Raw genomic sequence first — 17501 nt, 5'->3', positions numbered from 1 at the left:
CCCCCCCTTTAAGTACCAGAATGAGGTCACAGTCAGAGATGCCACAAGAGTAAATTGAAAACAGGTTGAAAAAAAGCAAAAGGGAGAAAGACGGAGAGAGAAAACCACAATCAGAAGAAAGTGTCTGGTAACATTGCAGGGTTGGTTTCATCCAGTCTAGTAAAGAAGCTGTCAAGACAGAAACATCGGTGCCTTCCTACTTTCCCCTTTGTGCTCTTTCAAGGAATCTCAAAGGTGAATCACAGCAGGGAGGTCTCTCGTCTTCATTTCCACTTCGGTTTGCACCACCTGGGTTTTGTCGGTGCTGCTCTCAGCACAGGGACACAGGCTGCAGGTGTGGGAATGGCTGTGAAGGTCCCAGAGCTTCCTTTTTTATTCTCTAACATCCTGGAGGTTCCTGGCCTCGCTCTCTTGTTTAGTCTGGTTGAACTCAACGCGGTAACTCTTGTTGTCTTCGGTGGGATAGTTGATAGGTGATTCATCCCGCCTGCCGTCCACAACCGCTGGGCGCTGGCATGGGTCGCGGTGGAAGGACTGAGGCAGTCTGAGACCGCTGGATGCTGCGAACGAGCAGTCTGAGCCTGCTCCCACCCATTTTTGTTCCTCAGTCCACATTCCTGCCCATCTGAGCCTCCTGCCACTAGAAATGTCCTCGCTCAAGAGCAGGTTGCCAGCTCAGCCTTGCAGACAGGCAGCTGAGTCGGGAGCGTCCTCCTCCTCCAGACCAGACATCAAGTTGAGTTCCCAGGTGGCTATGCCAGAGCCATCACTGGTGGGTTGACCTATATGCCTTGGTGTGGCCAGACCTGGTGTGGCCAAAAGTTTGCAAAGCTTCACAAAATGTGGCTAATGTCCTTGCAAGCTTCAAGTGTTATTTTCCTCTGGTTTAGGGAGAGCTCTGACTCACCACAACACCAGAATAAGTATAAGATACATGTTTACAAAACCAAAGCGAGGAGGAGGGCCAAACTCACAGCCTTGTCTTCAGAAGAGGACGAGACAGTAGTGAGGGGTTGCACTGGAGAGAGAAGGAAAATGCCACCTGGAGAGAGCTGCATCTTCCTGATAGAGCAGAGATTGATTTTCAAAAGCTGCCTGGGGAATTGGATGGTTTGGGGCAGACCAGTTCTGGGAAGGTAGTGGCATGGAAATGACGGGGAAGAGAGTCTTGCAGCGATTTGGTGTACAGTTGGCAGTATCAGCATCCCATTGCTGAGCACAGCTGCTCTGTTACTTGTAATCAGTGTGAAGCAAGTAGCATCTTTTGCTCTGTGCACAGCACTTACCATAGTGATGTTGAGCTCTGGTCTGGATTTTTTACTACTGAGAAGTGAACACAGGTGAGGCATCCTCACAGGAGCTGGTCATTTGTCCTTGATATCTGTAACAGCTTATTGCTTTATTTAGCATGACATCAATTATTTATTACTATTAATGAAGGACACAGATGGCTGTCTGGTCAATAAAGTATCTCCTACTCCACAGAGATGATCTACTTAGCTATCATTTACTCTGCAGAGAACCTTTGGATTTTTTCTGAAATTTAATAATGCGAGCAAAGATACTACAGCAATCTAGAAGGTTTGTGCTTCGGGGCTGCTTTGGGAGGTTGAAATCCTTCTTTATATTTGCTGGCGGGGTGTGCGAGAACACAAGTCCAGATGGGAAAGAGAAACCCCTTTGCTTTCCATCACAAGCTACTTATCCATATAATCCCTTTTATAAAGTGATCAAACTCCTTCTTAAAAGATAGTTAGGTTATTTGCCCTTCTCAGGAGGAGACCGTTTATTCATTTCCAATTTACTTTCTCTTGCCATTACTGCCCATTAGCCTAAATATTTCTTTTCCATCTGAGTGCCTGCCTGTTGATGTATTCACAGAGTCATGTATCTCTGCTTGGCCTTTCTATGTCTCTGCCTGTATGGCAAACTTGTGCTTTTTGTTATTTCCCTGTGAAACCTTCTCTTCTGCTTTCCCTGTGCCTTGTTCATAAATGCAGATGAGCTAAACTATCCACCGAGCTTTCACCATGGCCTTGTGCAGTTAGGCCGTTATTCTTCTATTGCTACAACATCCCAAGACCACTTTTCCTGGGAAGGGCATTGGAACGCACCAGCTGCATTCCAATGACAAGGTCCCAGTCGAAATCTAGGGAATAACTTGTTTTCTGATCCTAGGGAAGGATTAGGAAATTTCATTTCAGCTGCTCTCAGAACACCACAGACTGAACAAAGAGAGACTTCTCTTCTGTGAGATGAACAAATAAGGTTGCTGTGTGCTCTACTTCACCCCGAGGAGAGCACAGAAAAGCAGCTCCCTGCGTTTGCTGTGGATTGACAGCTCTGAGTAGTCAGTTTGTCCCTGGGGTGTCCCTTACCCCACCCCGCCTTTGCTCCACGGTCCGTGAAGTCTGGCACCACCAGCAATCTCACTGCTGCTTATACAGGTGCAGAAAGACTCCCAGCCTTGGAGTTGAGGTTTCAGCACCTTTGCTAGCATCTGTTTTACTATTTTCATAGCAACCTCTTTGCTTTTGTTTGATTGTAGTGGGGCCAACGAGAGGGGAAAGGTCCCCAGAGGCTCAGGACTGAACACAAAGCACCCTCTTGCTGTAGGGATTTTATTGCAAGGGTTTTGGCTTAACCCAGGTTGACACTGCGTTGGCAGACCCTGAAGGCTTCATCTCCTCCTGTACAGTGAGACAGAAACACACTCCGCTACCTAGGCAGGTCTGGTCAGACTCCATGGGAAACCAGACTGTTGTGTGACACAGCCAGCGCTGTTTTGAGGCATTGCTCATTGCCAGCCTGCTCCTCTCCCCTCACAGCTACATGAAAGTCTGTGAATGTTGTTGCAAAGATGAGCACTCAAAAGTTAGTGGGTGCCTTAAGGAGAGATATCTGTGCAATTTTAAGACACACTTTAATTCAGTGGTTGCACCTGACGCTTTCCGTCCCATTTCCAGTTTCCTGCAAGTCTGCTTGCACCCTCTGCACGTCCTGTGTCAGGCCTGAGTTTTTCTCTCCCATCCCATCTCTTGTGTTCTCTGGCACAGGTGCCCTGACTGATGCTCCCTGTACCCGTGGACTGTCAGTCCAGATCTCCCCTTGGTCTTGCCCAGTTGCTCATCAGAGTGTCTGCGCAGCTATTTTCTTGGCTACCCTGCATCGGCTGGCTCTCAACCCTGAGTGCTCTGCAGGAAGGAGAGAGATCCCGCAGTAGGGACCCATGGGATGATCTGTCCCCCTGTGAAGTTTCCTCCTGGTCAGAAGGGATGTTGCTTGAGATCTGAAGAGGCTTAAAAGCTCTTGCTCTAGTTCACCAACACAGTCTGGTCCTGCTTCTTCATTATGTGTTCGTGATTCATCTGGTTTGTAAGTCACGGCAGTGTCTGTTCTCAGTGACTTCTGGTGACAGGGAGTTCCGCAATCCAGCTAGATGTCATACGAAAAGGGACAGAAATGAAAGTTGGAAACGAGCAATAGGGTTTTGTTTGTTTGTTTAAACCATAAACCCAGAGCTAAGGGGCTTGCTCAAGGCCATTCAGTGCTCATGACTTCCAAGCAGTGATTTTACCACTGCCAACCCAACCTGCCTGTTGAGTTGACTTGGGGTTTGGTTCAGACCCGGGGCTGGGAACTGGGTTAAACTACAGAGACTGGTGACAGAGCTGCCTGAAAAAAGTTTGGAAAGAACAAGTCTTGCTGGGAGCATTAAAATGAATAATTAAGGCTTGAATTCCTTTAGGGAGGAAAAGAATTTACTGCAGCTCTTTTCTCTAGCCAAGGGGGACATTTGTTACTGAGTTGTATATTTTGAGACAAGATGCAAATGTGGTTTGGGGGGGGGGGGGGGCTGGGAAGGAGGGGATTTTTTCTCCTACCTGGGTAATCCAGCCACACAGTGAGATGTTCTGGGCTGGTTATACCACTGGGTTATTTCTTATGGTCTGTACCAAGAACCTAGACTTGTGCTTCCTTTCAGTAGTCCTCAGTCACTTTTGCTTTTAGAAAATAAAGAAATTGCTGAGAAGGGAATTCTCCTCCTCCCTCTGCTGTGGTGTCTTGACATTTACACATGTACAAGGTTCCTGGCACAGCAATCTGGGCCCAGGTTTGCTTATACCGGCATAACTCTATCAGCAGCAGCAGTCCTTTCTCTGATTCCCATCAGTGGGAATGGGGGCACAAGCAGGGCAGCTGCTTTGGTTTTTTTGCTGCTTGGTACCTTGGGCTTTCAGTCACACTGATGTAAAGTGGGAATTGAATGCAATGAGCTCTAACTGATAGACAACCTGCCCACTGCAAGGAGACAGGTTGCACAGCAGTGGATAATCAGGCCCAAAAAGCTTAATAAATGAAGCATTTTCAGATTCAGCTGGGTCATGATCTAAGTGTTTAATAAGCTTTATAAACCAGAAGACAAAAAAAAAAGTTTTTCAGCATTTTCAATTAGTTTTTTTCTCTTTGAATCCTTGTAAAAGGGCAAGTGTCAGAGCTCCAGGAGCTGGCAGAGTGCACATGAAAGGGAATGTAAAGCTACTAATTTTCATTGAATAAAAAAAAACCCACACAAAAAATCCAGCACATTGAGAACAATTTCATGCAAGCTTCAAAAATGTTTCCTTTTCTGATAATCTAACATAGCAGGAACACATTTCACTGTGACAGGTGATTTTGGAAAAGGACCATGTCCCCTTTAAGAACTGGATGTGCATTTGGGACACAAGAGCCCTGTTTAGCCATGCTTCCAGCTCTTCCGGGGACCTGGAGCATGTCCTTGGATAGTGGTCTCACAGGTGGTGTTTACAGTGAGTCCACGCGTTGCCTGTACGCTCTGTGAGTGCACCCTTCCACTGTCCAAGCGATGACTTAGCACTGACCCTGCTTTCTGCAGTGGGTCCCTGCTACAGCCATGGCCCAGGTGTGTTTTCTACTTGCTTTGTCACAGGCCATATTCTCCGTATAGATGTGGGGCCATTCCTACCAGCCACAGCCAGCTATAGTTTGTTGATTGCCTGTCCTGTGTAGAGGTGTTCCTGCAGTGGTTTTCAAATGGTCAGCAATAATTTTGCACCTGTATTGATGTTTCGGTCTTGCTCATCTCTTTGCTCTCCAGGAGAATCCTTGAGCTTTGCGGATGATTTGCTTTCTGGCCTTGCAACATCCTGTGTGGCAGCGGGTAGGAGCCATGGAGATGTCCCTGAAACCAGCCTCTATTCAGTCATTTTCAAGTGCCTGGAACCAGATGGTCTGTACAAGTAAGGAGAGGCATGTGGGGAGGTGCTGGGGGCAAGGAGGGATCTCCAGTGCTGTCATTTAACTGTTCTAGACCTTTTTGGTCAGCACTATGTTACACCAGACACTGGGCAAATGATGAGACTCTTCCTGTTGCTTTGGGTGTTAGGCTCAGCTAATGAAGTGGAAAACCAGTGTCTGCCAGCACAGCACTGGAGGCACTGGGAGTCTGTGGGAGACTCCACTGGAATAACTCACATTTTCAGTATTCTGGGCTTTCAGGTCCATGCCTGATAGATAGGGTTGTCTCTTATGGATGCACTGAGCTAATGTGGTCACACTGAAGCAAGTTGCCAAAAGCCTGGTGGACCGAAATAGCCAGATGTCAAAAGTGTGATAGGTGTTGTTTGTATACGTTGCTGTTTATATTAGTAGAACCCATATAGCAGATCAGAGAGACACCAAGCCCATCTGCCCACTACCCAGTTACTTCTGCAGGGAAGGCTGGCCATGCCTGTGCTGATGTTCTAGTTCACTTGACTCTTCTGAGATATTCTTTGAGCACATGGGATTGGATTTTCTGTTTGAATCCTGTGGATTAATTAGTGTCCAAAGCAAAGGGATAACTTCTCCTTCAGTATCATTTGGAGGGTGTCTGGGCTTTTCAACCTGGCTTGTTAGCCAGCGCATCCTCTGTCTTGAGGGGGATATCAGGAGTCAGGACAGTAAGAGAGAAAAAAATAGAGAAAAAAGGCAAGGAGATGGAGGAGAGACAGAGTAAGCAACAGAGAAACACCCAGGGCTTAATGTCAGAGTGACTGTAATAATTAAAACACATTTTGCAGTGAGTAATGAAACTTTTTATGGGACCACAAAAGCATTTAAAGCAAGAGCTGGCAAATGGTCTGTCAGCGAGAACTTTTTAAGATCTTGATTAATACTTTCCCTTTGCCTCCCCCTCCACCACCCCCCAGTTAAGTATGTTGACAGTCTCCAAAGGAGGAGAAGCTTTTATTGCACATCTCTTGAGCGGGGCTGTGTCCAGGAGTAGGCTCCAAGTGATACCTCTTGCCATTTAATAAATTTATAGGTTTTCTTGTTAAATATATATAATGCATAAATATAATTATTAATATCTCTGGGAACTGGGCTGTTCTGAAAAGGTGCCAGGGAGAGGCTGGAGCAACTGCAGAGTTGCTAATAACCCGCCGCCCATAAAATCAGCTGGTTGTGAGCTCCCAGCCGTTCAGCTTACAGCTGCCAGGGGCACTGGGCGAGGGAAGAGCCACTAGGTTTGGTGGAGAGGGTGCTGCTGAGGTGAATGCACGGAGCCGCGAGCCAGAAGGTCTGGCTCTTGGGCAGCCTGGGCTGACAGATCATCTTCCCATCTGCTGGGCAGGGATAATTGCACTCACCTATCGCTTTAGGGGTTCTGTGATCTATTTTCCGGTGTCTGCAAAGGGCTGGGAGCACTTTGAGTGGAAGGTGGAAGGTTTTGTCCAGGGTTTTGTCATCCCTGTGGTCAAAGCCAGGCTTTTGCTTCACAGCCATGAGGCACATTGCCATGGAGGGGGTAAGCAGAGTTGGCGCTGCCCCACATCCTGGGGGTGGCTGTGGGCAGCTCCTGCTCTCTGCGGGTGCCCCTGGGTGAGGGACAGAAGCTTTTTGTGGGGAGCCAGCAGGCAGCAGTCCCCTGGCACTGAGGAGCTTTGGACCTCGTGCTTCTGTGGGGACAGGCCCTGGGGTGACGCACGGTGTTGGCTCCATCCCGCAGCTAATGCTCAGCAGGGCTTGGCACACCGTTCCCAGGGCTGTGCACACTTACGCACACGTGTGTGGACACATGGTCATGTTGGCACGTGTGGGACATGGACCCACACTTCTGAATATCAAAAGAAAATGTGCATGCAGACACACTACCGCACACCCTCCTCGACATTTGCTGCTGCATGCCCCAGCACACCTGCGTGGACCAATACCCTACTGCTCCACGTGTCTGCATGCACTGCCATGGATGCAGGCATATCCAGCACACACACGCACACATTTGCTCCAACCTGCGACTAACCAGCATGTGTTTACTTAGCATCTGTGCATCCTCAGATACATAAGCACATGCATTAAGTATTCCTTTGTTCAGATGTCCATACAGTTGCAACACAGCATGAAGAAAGCCAGAATAGTGAAATGTGAGGCTAACACTCTGTTCTGAGCCCACGCAGATGTAACAACAACAGAAACATGGGCATGGGGTCATTTCTTAAATTGAATTTCTTCTGCTGGTTTCATTTGTTTCTGTGGAAAAACATCTACCTTGGAAGGCTCTGGCCTGGGTGTAATCCTGATTATAGCTACTCAGCAGGGACCTGTGCTTTTCTCCTGGCTGTTAGGTGAGCACACAGAGTCTGCAGCATCAGAGCTTTTCAAAAGCAAATGCTTTTGCTTGTTCAGTAGTCTGAGGGTATCACTGTGATCCACAGAGGGGACTGTGAGATCATGGAAGTCTCCTCTGCTCTGTAAATGTGTCGGACATCCTGTTCTTTTTCTTCTGTAGTACCTACAGCAATTACAGTCTGCTGTTTCTGTTTGTTTGGAGTATTACCAGTCTGAGATCAAAGCTGGGCTTGAGTATGAAAAACAAACCAAAAAAATGCTCTACAAGCAAACAAATAAACAAAGTCTGATTGATTCCTTTGCTTTTGAGACTTCTGTCATTTCAAAACATACACTAACAAAAGAACTGATTTCTTTGTCCTTTGCAATTGCAGTGTGATGAATATGTTACCTATCAGCCCTTTTCTTCCCCTTGCCTGTAGTACATTGAGGTTGAGATGCTAGTCCCTGCCAGAGGGTTTTCAGAGGGCAGGTAGTTCACGTCAACAAAGATGTGTGTGCTCCGTAGGCTCATGGACACATGTGGACACTCCTGCTGGTCTGTCAGACATGGGTACCCGTGCATGGGGATCCATGCTGCAATCACGTGAATGCACTCCTGTGCACGCACACAGGGACACTGAGGATGGTCCTTGAAGACTGTTTGGCTTAAGTTCTTGAAAACCAAAAGTCTTGTAATTCTTACAGAATGCATCACAGGAGAGGGGATTGTTCTCCCCCGAGGTCAGCTAGACCAGAGCAGTCTGTCAAGCTTCCTCCCAGGTGGATCTGGAAGAGGATGGGGTGAGAAAGGCAGAGGGAGAGATGTCTGCGTGTCTGTTATATGCTCATCTTGCATGGACCAGACAGCCCAGCCAGCGGTTAACGCCAGTCAGGCTGATGGTTTGGAAGCTTGGGAGCACCATGCTGTGACAGGCAATTTTTGATGCACCAAGCACCAAACACTAGTCAAGAGAAGGGGCTCTGGCTTGTCTCAGAGGTCAAACTCAGCCTGGAGGCCTGAGCTTACATTGCTCATGGCTCTTACACAGCTCAGCACCCTACAAACCCAACTGATCTCCTCACTGTGGAGACAGGAGCTTCCCTCAGGCATCCCACAGCCTCCCTGAGCCTTCAGCCCAGCTCATTCATCTCAGCTTCTCAGCCTGTTGTTCCTTGAGTGCCTCAGGATGCCTCTTTGCTGAGCTGTACCTGATTGGCTGCTGGAAAGCAGCTTTGCCAGCCCAGCACGTTTGTTTCAGATACTTGGGGAGACACCAAGTATCCTTCAGCCAAAAAGGGAAATTTTGGAAGGAGAAATGAAAACCCCCTCCAGCTCCTCAATAGAGCTGCAGTGCAAACACACCAACTTCTTCCCTGCACCACAGATACTATAATTATAGATTAGATTAAATCCCAATGTTTCACTTTATTTACATTCCTGACCTAGCCTATTCATTTCCGGTGTTTGTGCCAAGAATCAGCACAAAATTTACTGGAAATAATATGGAAGTCATCAGGATCCCTTCCAGAGCCTTTCCTTGGAGTGTGTTCATGTGCTGAGAAGGAGCCTCGACTTTGCATTCCCTTTGCTGGCTCAGATAGGCTTTCCCCAGGGTGATCCTGAACCAGCCCAAAGGCTCTGGGAGAGCACATTTTAGGAATGTTGGAAAGGTGGAAACACCTTCCTAGGGGATGAAGATTGGGCACTGCCATCAGATGGGAGGGGGATTCAGTTAGACCTCAGAATGACAACACAAGGCTCCCATCCACAGGCAAGACCCACCAAGACCTTTAGGGTCTGGAGGCCATCGCCAACATGGCCAGGTTTAGCCTCTGTCATCATATGCTGGCTAACAGTGAACTTTTTTTTTTTTTTTTTTTTTTGGCGAGCTTAAGGAGACAGGCAAAGGTGTTGAGTAGGGGGAACCCATCATAGCACGGAGAGACAGCAATTGCAATTCAGCAAGCTGAATGCGCTAAAGGAGCTGGCCCAGAGCAAGGCTGATTAATGTTGACTGACCTCTGCCTTGTGCATAGCTGGGATAAAAAGTGGAATGGAAACCCTTGGTGCTCAAGAGTGTGCTAATGCTGGCAGCAGTCCGCTGCTCCTTATATGATACTAATTGTTATTGTTGGTCTTCCGTCAGGAAGACACGTGAATTAGCACTGGAGCAATCGGAGACAGATCCCAAACAGCTCAGTGGCATGGGTTAAAACACATCTGTTACAGCCCTTGGCTGAGTCCCCTGTGTGCACAGGAGCTGTGCTGCTTCATTGAATCCACCTCTTCTACTCCGCCTGCTCTCCAGCTTCCTGAAGCCGAGCGGTGTATGGCTGTAGTTTCTTCTCAGGCATTCCTGGCTTGCGGAAGTTCAAACGAGGCAAGTCAGGAGTTGAACAAGTGTTTGCTAAATCCCAGGCCTGTGCTCTAAATTCAGGCTCGTCCTTCCTCAGCAATTTCAGATTGCTTCAGAACCAGGCTGCCCAAATGCTGGCTCGGGTGTGTGGTTGTTTTTGCTGAAGAAAGCCCAGTGCCGAGCTGTCAGGCCCCATCTGTGTGCAGATCACTGCAGTGGATGTGGATTGGCCCCATGAAAGATGGTCTGTACAGGGAGGACAGGGGCTCAGCAGAAGGAGATACTCTCTGCTGATACTAATGAAGTTCCATGCATGGAGGAAGGTTGGGCTCCTGTTGAAGTTTCCAACATTAAAAGGGTACACTGGCCATAGAAAAGACGTTCATGCTTTCTTCATGGGCAGTCAAGGTGTTGGAGGCTCTTCCCAACTTTACCATTTGCTCCACTGAGTGATTGTCAGAGATCACTTTGTCTTACTTTCACCTTCATCTGTTTGCCTGTCACCTTCATAAGCTCAGGTTTTAAGCTCTCTCTCACTATCTCTGCGTACAGCCCATCAGGGTGAATCAGGTCAGGGCCTCCAGGTGCTGCTGCAATGTTGCTATACTGACCATTTGCCATCACCCTTCTAAATGTTGGGTTTGTGCCTGAATTCTTCTTCTGATCTGTCTCTGCCACCAGTATTCAGCCACCTGGGACAGATCTGGAGTCAGAAGGTGCCTTTCCACTGACCTCAGTGGAACATTATTCCCTAGGATTTGCCAAGCGTATGAGCATCTCCCTCCTTTTCGCTGGAAAGACCAGGTTATCCTCCCCAAATTCTCTGCTTCTGCTCATACCTCATGCCACAAAGAGAAACAGAACAGCCTTTGTTGCCTCCCACAGCCAACTCCTCACCACCCCTGCCTCAGGACATCCGTATTGAAATAACATTCTTGGTTTTGTACTAAAAACTCCCAGCATCCAAATCCCACACTTGGCTGCATCCAGGTCCATTTGCATTACTCCTCTGGAGGTGGCTGGAGGAAGGCTGGCAGTGGGGGAGCGAGGAGGAGACATGGACAGGTTGTTGTATAGGGTATTGCAGCTGGGGGAGTGTGTGAATACAGGATTCTTCCTGGAAATGGCAATGGACTGGAGAGAAGGAGTTTGGCACTTCGTCTGTTGGTAGACAAATGGACCTTTGCAGTTCCACCTTTTCCCCATCATCAGTCCCTTATCACCAACCCTTTACAGTTACGAACTTGGAGAATATTCTTATTTCTGAGTGTGTAGAAACCTAATGCTACTAAGAGATCCGTCCAAGTCTTATCTCATTGACGAATGGGAGAGCGAGTACAAGAGTTGTGATACATATATCAACACAGGCGTTGCAGGCTTTGATTTGCCTCTAAGCCAGCAAAAGCTGCATTGTGCTACTGCGTTGGAGTCATTTGTTTTGTTCATCAGTTCTCCGTGGTATGGAGCACCTTTTTCCTGAAGGCCGGAAGGCTGAGGTCCATGTTCATTTGATTCTTATAGTGGGGTTTGAACCCTCTCCCAGGATACAAGGAATTCACTGCTTGGCCTGGATGTTTCTTTTATCTTGTAGGGAAGAAGTGGATCTGGAGAAGGGCAGATGTTTTTGTTCTTGTTGGCCATGTCCTAGCTAGGGAAACTGAGGCAGAGAGAGGTGATGTGACATGCCTGAAGCTCTTCAGTGGGCTGGAGCTGAGCAGAGTCAAGGGATGCCCTTGCTCACACTTCATGTAAGCCCCACTTCAGGAGAGCACTTAAGAGACTTGCTTTTTTCATCAGGGGATTAAACAACACACCCTGTACAAAAATACGGTCTCCTCTTCCTGATTTCCTCGTGCAGTATGGAACCCAGGTCCCTGAGAGTGCACATCAAGGAACTCGAAGCATGCCCTTGAAAATGCTGCTGGCTGGCTTGCTGTCTTACACTCTTCCCTCTCTCTTGTTCTTGTTCTCAGTGTGTTGGTGGTTTTTTTCCCAGCAAAGCCAATCTGGCAGCAAAAAGACTTTTTTGCACAGTACTAGAGACAGCGGGAGATGCCACTTTGCCAGCTGGAGTTTCCCCTCTGTTGCCAGAGCGCAGATGAAGCTCCTGCCGCTGCACCTCCATCCTGGGCGCTTAGCAGGAGCGATGCTCACTCGCCTTGTGGTGGGCAGCACCAGGGCTTTGACACCAAGAGGCAGTGTTACATCACGTCTGCAGCTCCGTGTCCTGCTTGCAGTCTTGCTGGGGTGCACACAGCCCAAAACAAGTTCTGCCCATGCTGATCCTGGAATTTAAATTATGGGCAAGCGTGATGCAGAGGGATCCAGGCAGGCTGTGTGCGAGCCAGCCCAAGCCAGACATGTTCACTTGGCAGTCCCACGGCTTTACATCTGCTCTGCCAAGCCAAGAGGAGAGCAAGGGGCTATCAGTCAGGGTGTAAGCCTGGGCTGGCAGGGCTGGTCTGCAGCAGGATTGGAGCTGGTGCCTTAGGTAGTACGGTGCTGGTGATGTTTTCCTGCTCTCTGTTAGGGTGATTGTCCTTTCACCGTGTGTTGTTTTGTGGCTGGATAGCTCTTGTACACCCCAGGCAGACTTTGTCTCTGCAAAATGATGGCCAGATTTGCCACATGTGGGTTCATGTGTCACTAGCCAACACTTTGATGTTTGGGTGGGAAGTTTCTGCCTCCTCCTTTGACTGCTTCCCTGCACCCAGTAGCAGCTCAACCTGATATTTGCAGACAACTCAAGTTTTTAATAGGCTAATTCTAGACTTAAGGAGTGGCCAAAAGCAGCTCAGCTGTATCCATTAATACTCCTCAGGAAGGATGTAACAAGCTGCTCTGGTGCCCAGGTGTTCAGATACTACTGCACCCACAGGTCTTGTCTGAATCTAGAGCCATACCCACAGCCCATGGAGTAAATCAGCTCAGGCAGACTCTGGCTGGGACCCCGCATCCCAAAAGCTGGAGATATTTGGCCCAAACTGTGATGTTTATCCAAATAAAAATGTAAGTCACAAGATAATCCTACCTGCCCATCTTTTCCTCCACACTCTAAGTTTGGATGCCATTACCTACAAGATCTGTCCCAGCTCAGAACAGGAATGTGCATATATCTCATATATGGCCTGCAAGTCCATAAATCTAGTTAAACATTTTGTTTGTTTGTTTCATTGTTTCACCTGGAGCACATCCCACCCCATCCTTTTCTTGTAACAACAACAGCACAGAGTCCCTCACCAGACTTGTCTGCCAGAGAGCACTTTGTTATCTTCATTTTTCTTTTTTTTTTTGGGGTGTGTATTTTAAAAACCAAATAAAATCTCTTTTAATCTTTGACTTGCACAGAACATTACATCTGTAAGCACCCACCTCCTGATCATGCCACACTGGAGTTTATGAGCACACAACAACCTCTCCAGCTCTGCCACCCTTCTTCCCCTCTTTCCCAGCTGAGGGAGTTTGTCATGGGGGAGCTCTGTGGGCGATGGAGCCCCTGAACAGGCAGCTGCTGAACTCAACTGCTTTCCAGGAGAACTTGAGTGACCTTTAACTTATTCCTTGGGTTTTGGCACTGTTTTCCCCCTCCAGAAGAGTTTTACTTGTATTTTCCTAGTTTGAGGATATTGAGTGCATCTGGGCTTGTCCATGCTAGTCCCATTTTTGACTGTGAGGTCTGGCCCAGACCCCGTTGCAGTCGACAGGAGCTGTTATTTCCCTAGACCTCAGTCAGCTTTGGGTTCTGGTGATGGAGCAGGAGTGGTGAGGCATGGCCTGCAATTGCTGTGCTGCAGCTCCTGCTGCTTAACTCTTATGCTTCTCAGGACTAGTCAGGAGTGCCCACATCTTGGGACCTTTTTTAGTTGTATGTTCTGTGACTAGAAATCCCTCAACTTCACAGGTTCACAGTTCTCGTTGCCTGTCTCAAGTTATGTTAGTGCTTCTGCTCCAGAACCCATGTTTGCAAAAGTAGCCAGTGAATTCAGACATATCCATTTTTGGGAGCATCATCTTCAAGGCTTCACCGTCAGAGCCACAGCTCCCATTGGCTTAAGTTGAACTTGTGTCAGAGTAGGTCAGTGTAAAATGGAGACACTCAAGGTTAACAAGTAACCTCAAGGTAGCTGCTTCTTCCTGAGTTTTCCCACCTGTAAAACAGACGTGTTAAAACTGAGCTACACCCTTTGCTAGGTTTCCTATACAGTGAGGAGAACAGCATAATAAAATGGGAGAGAAAGCCGAGAAGTAGATGCTTGGTTGCAGAGGTGGCATCTACATGGTGAGGTGGGACTTGCCATGGGTGGTGCTCCCTGCTGGAGCTGTGGCCCACTTGGTCTCTCCTTGGTCTCCCCATTCTGATGCCACCTCGTACCACCAAGGATATTTGCCCTGAGTACCTTTAGAGTGATTGCTCCCCGCACACATGCCCTCATTGCTCCTGGTCACCTCACACACACACTCACTTCCCTCATCAGGAATGAGATAGATCTGATTATACAGCAATATGGTTTATGTTATGAAAAGGGGAAAGAAAATACCCTGGCTTTCACTGAAAACCTTTGGAGCCAAAGCTTATGTCATAATTTAAATGTTTCTAAAAAAAGAAGTAGGGTCTGAGGGTTGCTTTTTGTTCAGGGCGAGGTGGGGCAGCGTCCTGTCTTCACTAGATGAGCTGATGGAGCCGGCTGTGGGGACTCGCTGCCCTGGCAGGAAGGGGTGCAAAGGGAGCCCCAATTCAGGGAGCTAGATGTCGGGTCACTGGGAGATGTTTGCCCATATGCCTGGGGCCACTAGCTGGGCAGCCAGGCAGCCCAGTGAGGTAGTCTTGGGTGCTTACCTTGACTCAGCTTTGGGCTGTCATACCCCTGAATCAGGGTCTATTGCTTTTCTTCCATCTTTTCTTCTCTTGATTTCTGCTGGGGAAGCCACGGGGCAGTGCATGGCAGCAGCAACCTGAGCTAGTCTGGAGCGTGCCAGCCCCTGGCATAATTTTCTCCTTCCTTCTGAGCATCTCCCACCACCGTGCAGTTATGAAAATAGCCTCAGCTCTTAATCTCATTGCACAACCCTAAACAGAAGGGCCTGCAACCAGGCTGGGATACTTTCATATTTTCTATCTCATTTGTGTCACTGCAACATCTCAGTCTTCCAGCCTTTCTGTGACAGGGTGTGGGGCGAGTACATCTGCACAAAGGATGCTCTACACCTGCCAGTGCCAGTTTCTTGCATGGGGTCAGGGATGCTGGGGTGTGCTGCTGGGGGAGCCTCTCAGAAGAAGCACCCCAAACCAAAACGCTTCTTCAGTGCCCTTTGACATGTCACCACTGGTGTAAGGGAAAGGATTTCAAGCTATTACGCTGCCACAAGTAGTACTCTTGGCCCTACATTGCCCTTCCCTTCTTGCAGGAGCATCCATCCTGCATGGGCAAGCATTGATGCATGTCCCTGGCTTGGGCAGCCTGTTCTCCAGTGGAAGCTGCTGTCTTAGTAACTGCATCTTCTTGCTAAATTGTGATCTTAGTCATCCCAGAGCAAGTCTGGGATAATGCCCAAGAGTCACATCAATGCGGCTTTCCCTACTTTATGCCCATAAAGTAGACCAAGACAGAAACAAGGACTCTGTCTCATTCCCACCCTCTGTCTTGCCTGCCCAACTGGCCTCATCCCCAATCAAGGCAGTATGTCAAGGACTGGTGGGGACCTGAAGCTGCTTGGGGTAATCCTAATAATCCAAACTTTGTGGCCCTGCCACAGGCTGTGATGTATTTACCCGAGTGACAGGCTGCCTCTGGGGAGCATCAGCACAACCAGTGTCACCTTCTCTGTCCTCACTGCCTCTGGGTTTGGGGGGTTTGTTAGGTTTCTGTACATTTTGCAGTGCTGTGACCCCATGGGTTCTGCCTCTTGTCAGCACTGGACCTGAGTGCATGGAGATGTATGGATGAGGACCTGTGTGCATTTCTGTCCATACTGTTTATGGGTTTGGATCTAGGGGGCTGGGACACCTCACTTTGCTGGGGGTCTTTCCCATACCAGCAGCAGAGGCAGGTACCTTAGTGCTGCCCAACAGCCCCATAACCCACCATCCCATAACCCTTATCCCACAGCCTGTCTGAGGTGAAATCATGGCCAGCTCCCGCTCTAAATGACCTCTGGGTGTGCAGGTGTATTTTGAGGTGTTTGATGCGGACACCTGCGGCTGTGCGTGCACGGAGCAGCGTGTGATCTTGTGGCTGGTTCACCCCATGCTCTGGCAGGTGAAGCAAACCCTTTACGCAGGACTTTCCACATCGTTACAACCAAGAGAGCTGCAGAGAATGGAATATCCTGAATAGTGCTGAAGCCCAGCACAGTGCTGCACCTCGAGTTCCCTTGGCAGTGTACCCCATGCTACGCTCCCCGGGCAGCAGCTTGCAGTGACATCCCTGTGGCTCTTCCCTTGCCTATCCAAACCCGCCTGATCGCTGCTCTGGCAGAGCTGCCCCGGTGCAGCCCACCCCATAGCATGAAGCCCACCCCATAGCATGAAGCCCATCCCATGGCATGAAGCCCACCTGCGTCACCCCACATGGCTCCTGAGCTCTTGCAGGCCACCTCCAGCCTTTGGGACAGCCCTGGCTCATACCTGCTGCATTGCCACCGCTGAATTGTTTTCCAAGTGGAAACATGAGTTGAAGTATTAACTCCACAAGGGCCTTTCTGTGCAATGCGCCAGGATTAAATATTTATGTTGGCAAAAAGCATGTAATAGGCTGCTCAAGATCAGAGATAATGAAATTGAGGTGTGTGGAGAGAGGCGAGGGAGGGAGGGGGTTTGCAGGAGCAGAAGGGAGAGGGACCCAAGTGGGTTGTAGTATGTGTGCATGGGCGATTGCTTTTGGTTTTATTAATACCGCACCTGTTTGCGGGGGGACTCCAGTCCCATCACTGGGAGCTCTGCAGTGCACAAGGGAGTGCAGAGATCAGCCATCACCGTTCCTTGCATGCACACCAGTGTCAGGCAGGAGTAATTGTCACCCAGGTGACTTTAACTTAGAGCCATCTGAAGTGAGGTGGGGCAGGGACTGTCCTGGAGAAGATGGCTGGGCGGGGAGTAGCAAGGGATGAGACCCTCTCTGTGTCATCTGCAAACGATGTACGATCCTAAATCATTAATAGCAGTGATATAGGATCCCTCGCTCTTCCAGACCGCTGCAGTCAAGGTTATTTACCGGTGACTGTATCCGATCAGGCAGCAATGTGGTTTGGATTATACGGAGGGTTCCTGATCAGGTCAGGAGGATGGTCATGACAGTGACTGCAGCTCACTGAGCGGGGAAGGCTCATGCAAGGTTCCATGGTGGGTGTTAACGAAGAGCCCCACAAGGATGGGCAGCAGGGATGCCCAAGGGGAGCAGGCAGAGGCGAGGTGCATGGTGGGGAGGGCACTGGGCGATGCAGGAGGCAGTATGCGCTCCTCTCTTGTGGGAGGAAAACATGGAGCGTATGCAACAGCAAAGGGCGCTGCTCTTTCTCAATTCATTATCTTTA

The 17501-nt window shown here is 48.9% G+C and overlaps 1 protein-coding gene across 3 annotated transcripts in view; it reads left to right on the top strand.

Moving 5' to 3' along the window:
• ASTN2 (astrotactin 2) overlaps positions 1-17501 on the top strand; it is a 360756-nt gene that overhangs the window by 320966 nt on the left and 22289 nt on the right. For all 3 annotated transcript variants that reach the window (XM_074891653.1, XM_074891654.1, XM_074891655.1), the window contains one exon: positions 5120-5261. In XM_074891653.1, the coding sequence (XP_074747754.1) occupies positions 5120-5261 (142 nt within the window). The remainder of the gene's footprint in view (positions 1-5119; positions 5262-17501) is intronic.

This window comes from Strix uralensis, chromosome 21 (assembly GCF_047716275.1).
Source record: "Strix uralensis isolate ZFMK-TIS-50842 chromosome 21, bStrUra1, whole genome shotgun sequence".
Lineage (NCBI taxonomy): Eukaryota > Metazoa > Chordata > Aves > Strigiformes > Strigidae > Strix > Strix uralensis.
This window is presented reverse-complemented; position numbering and strand designations above follow the sequence as displayed.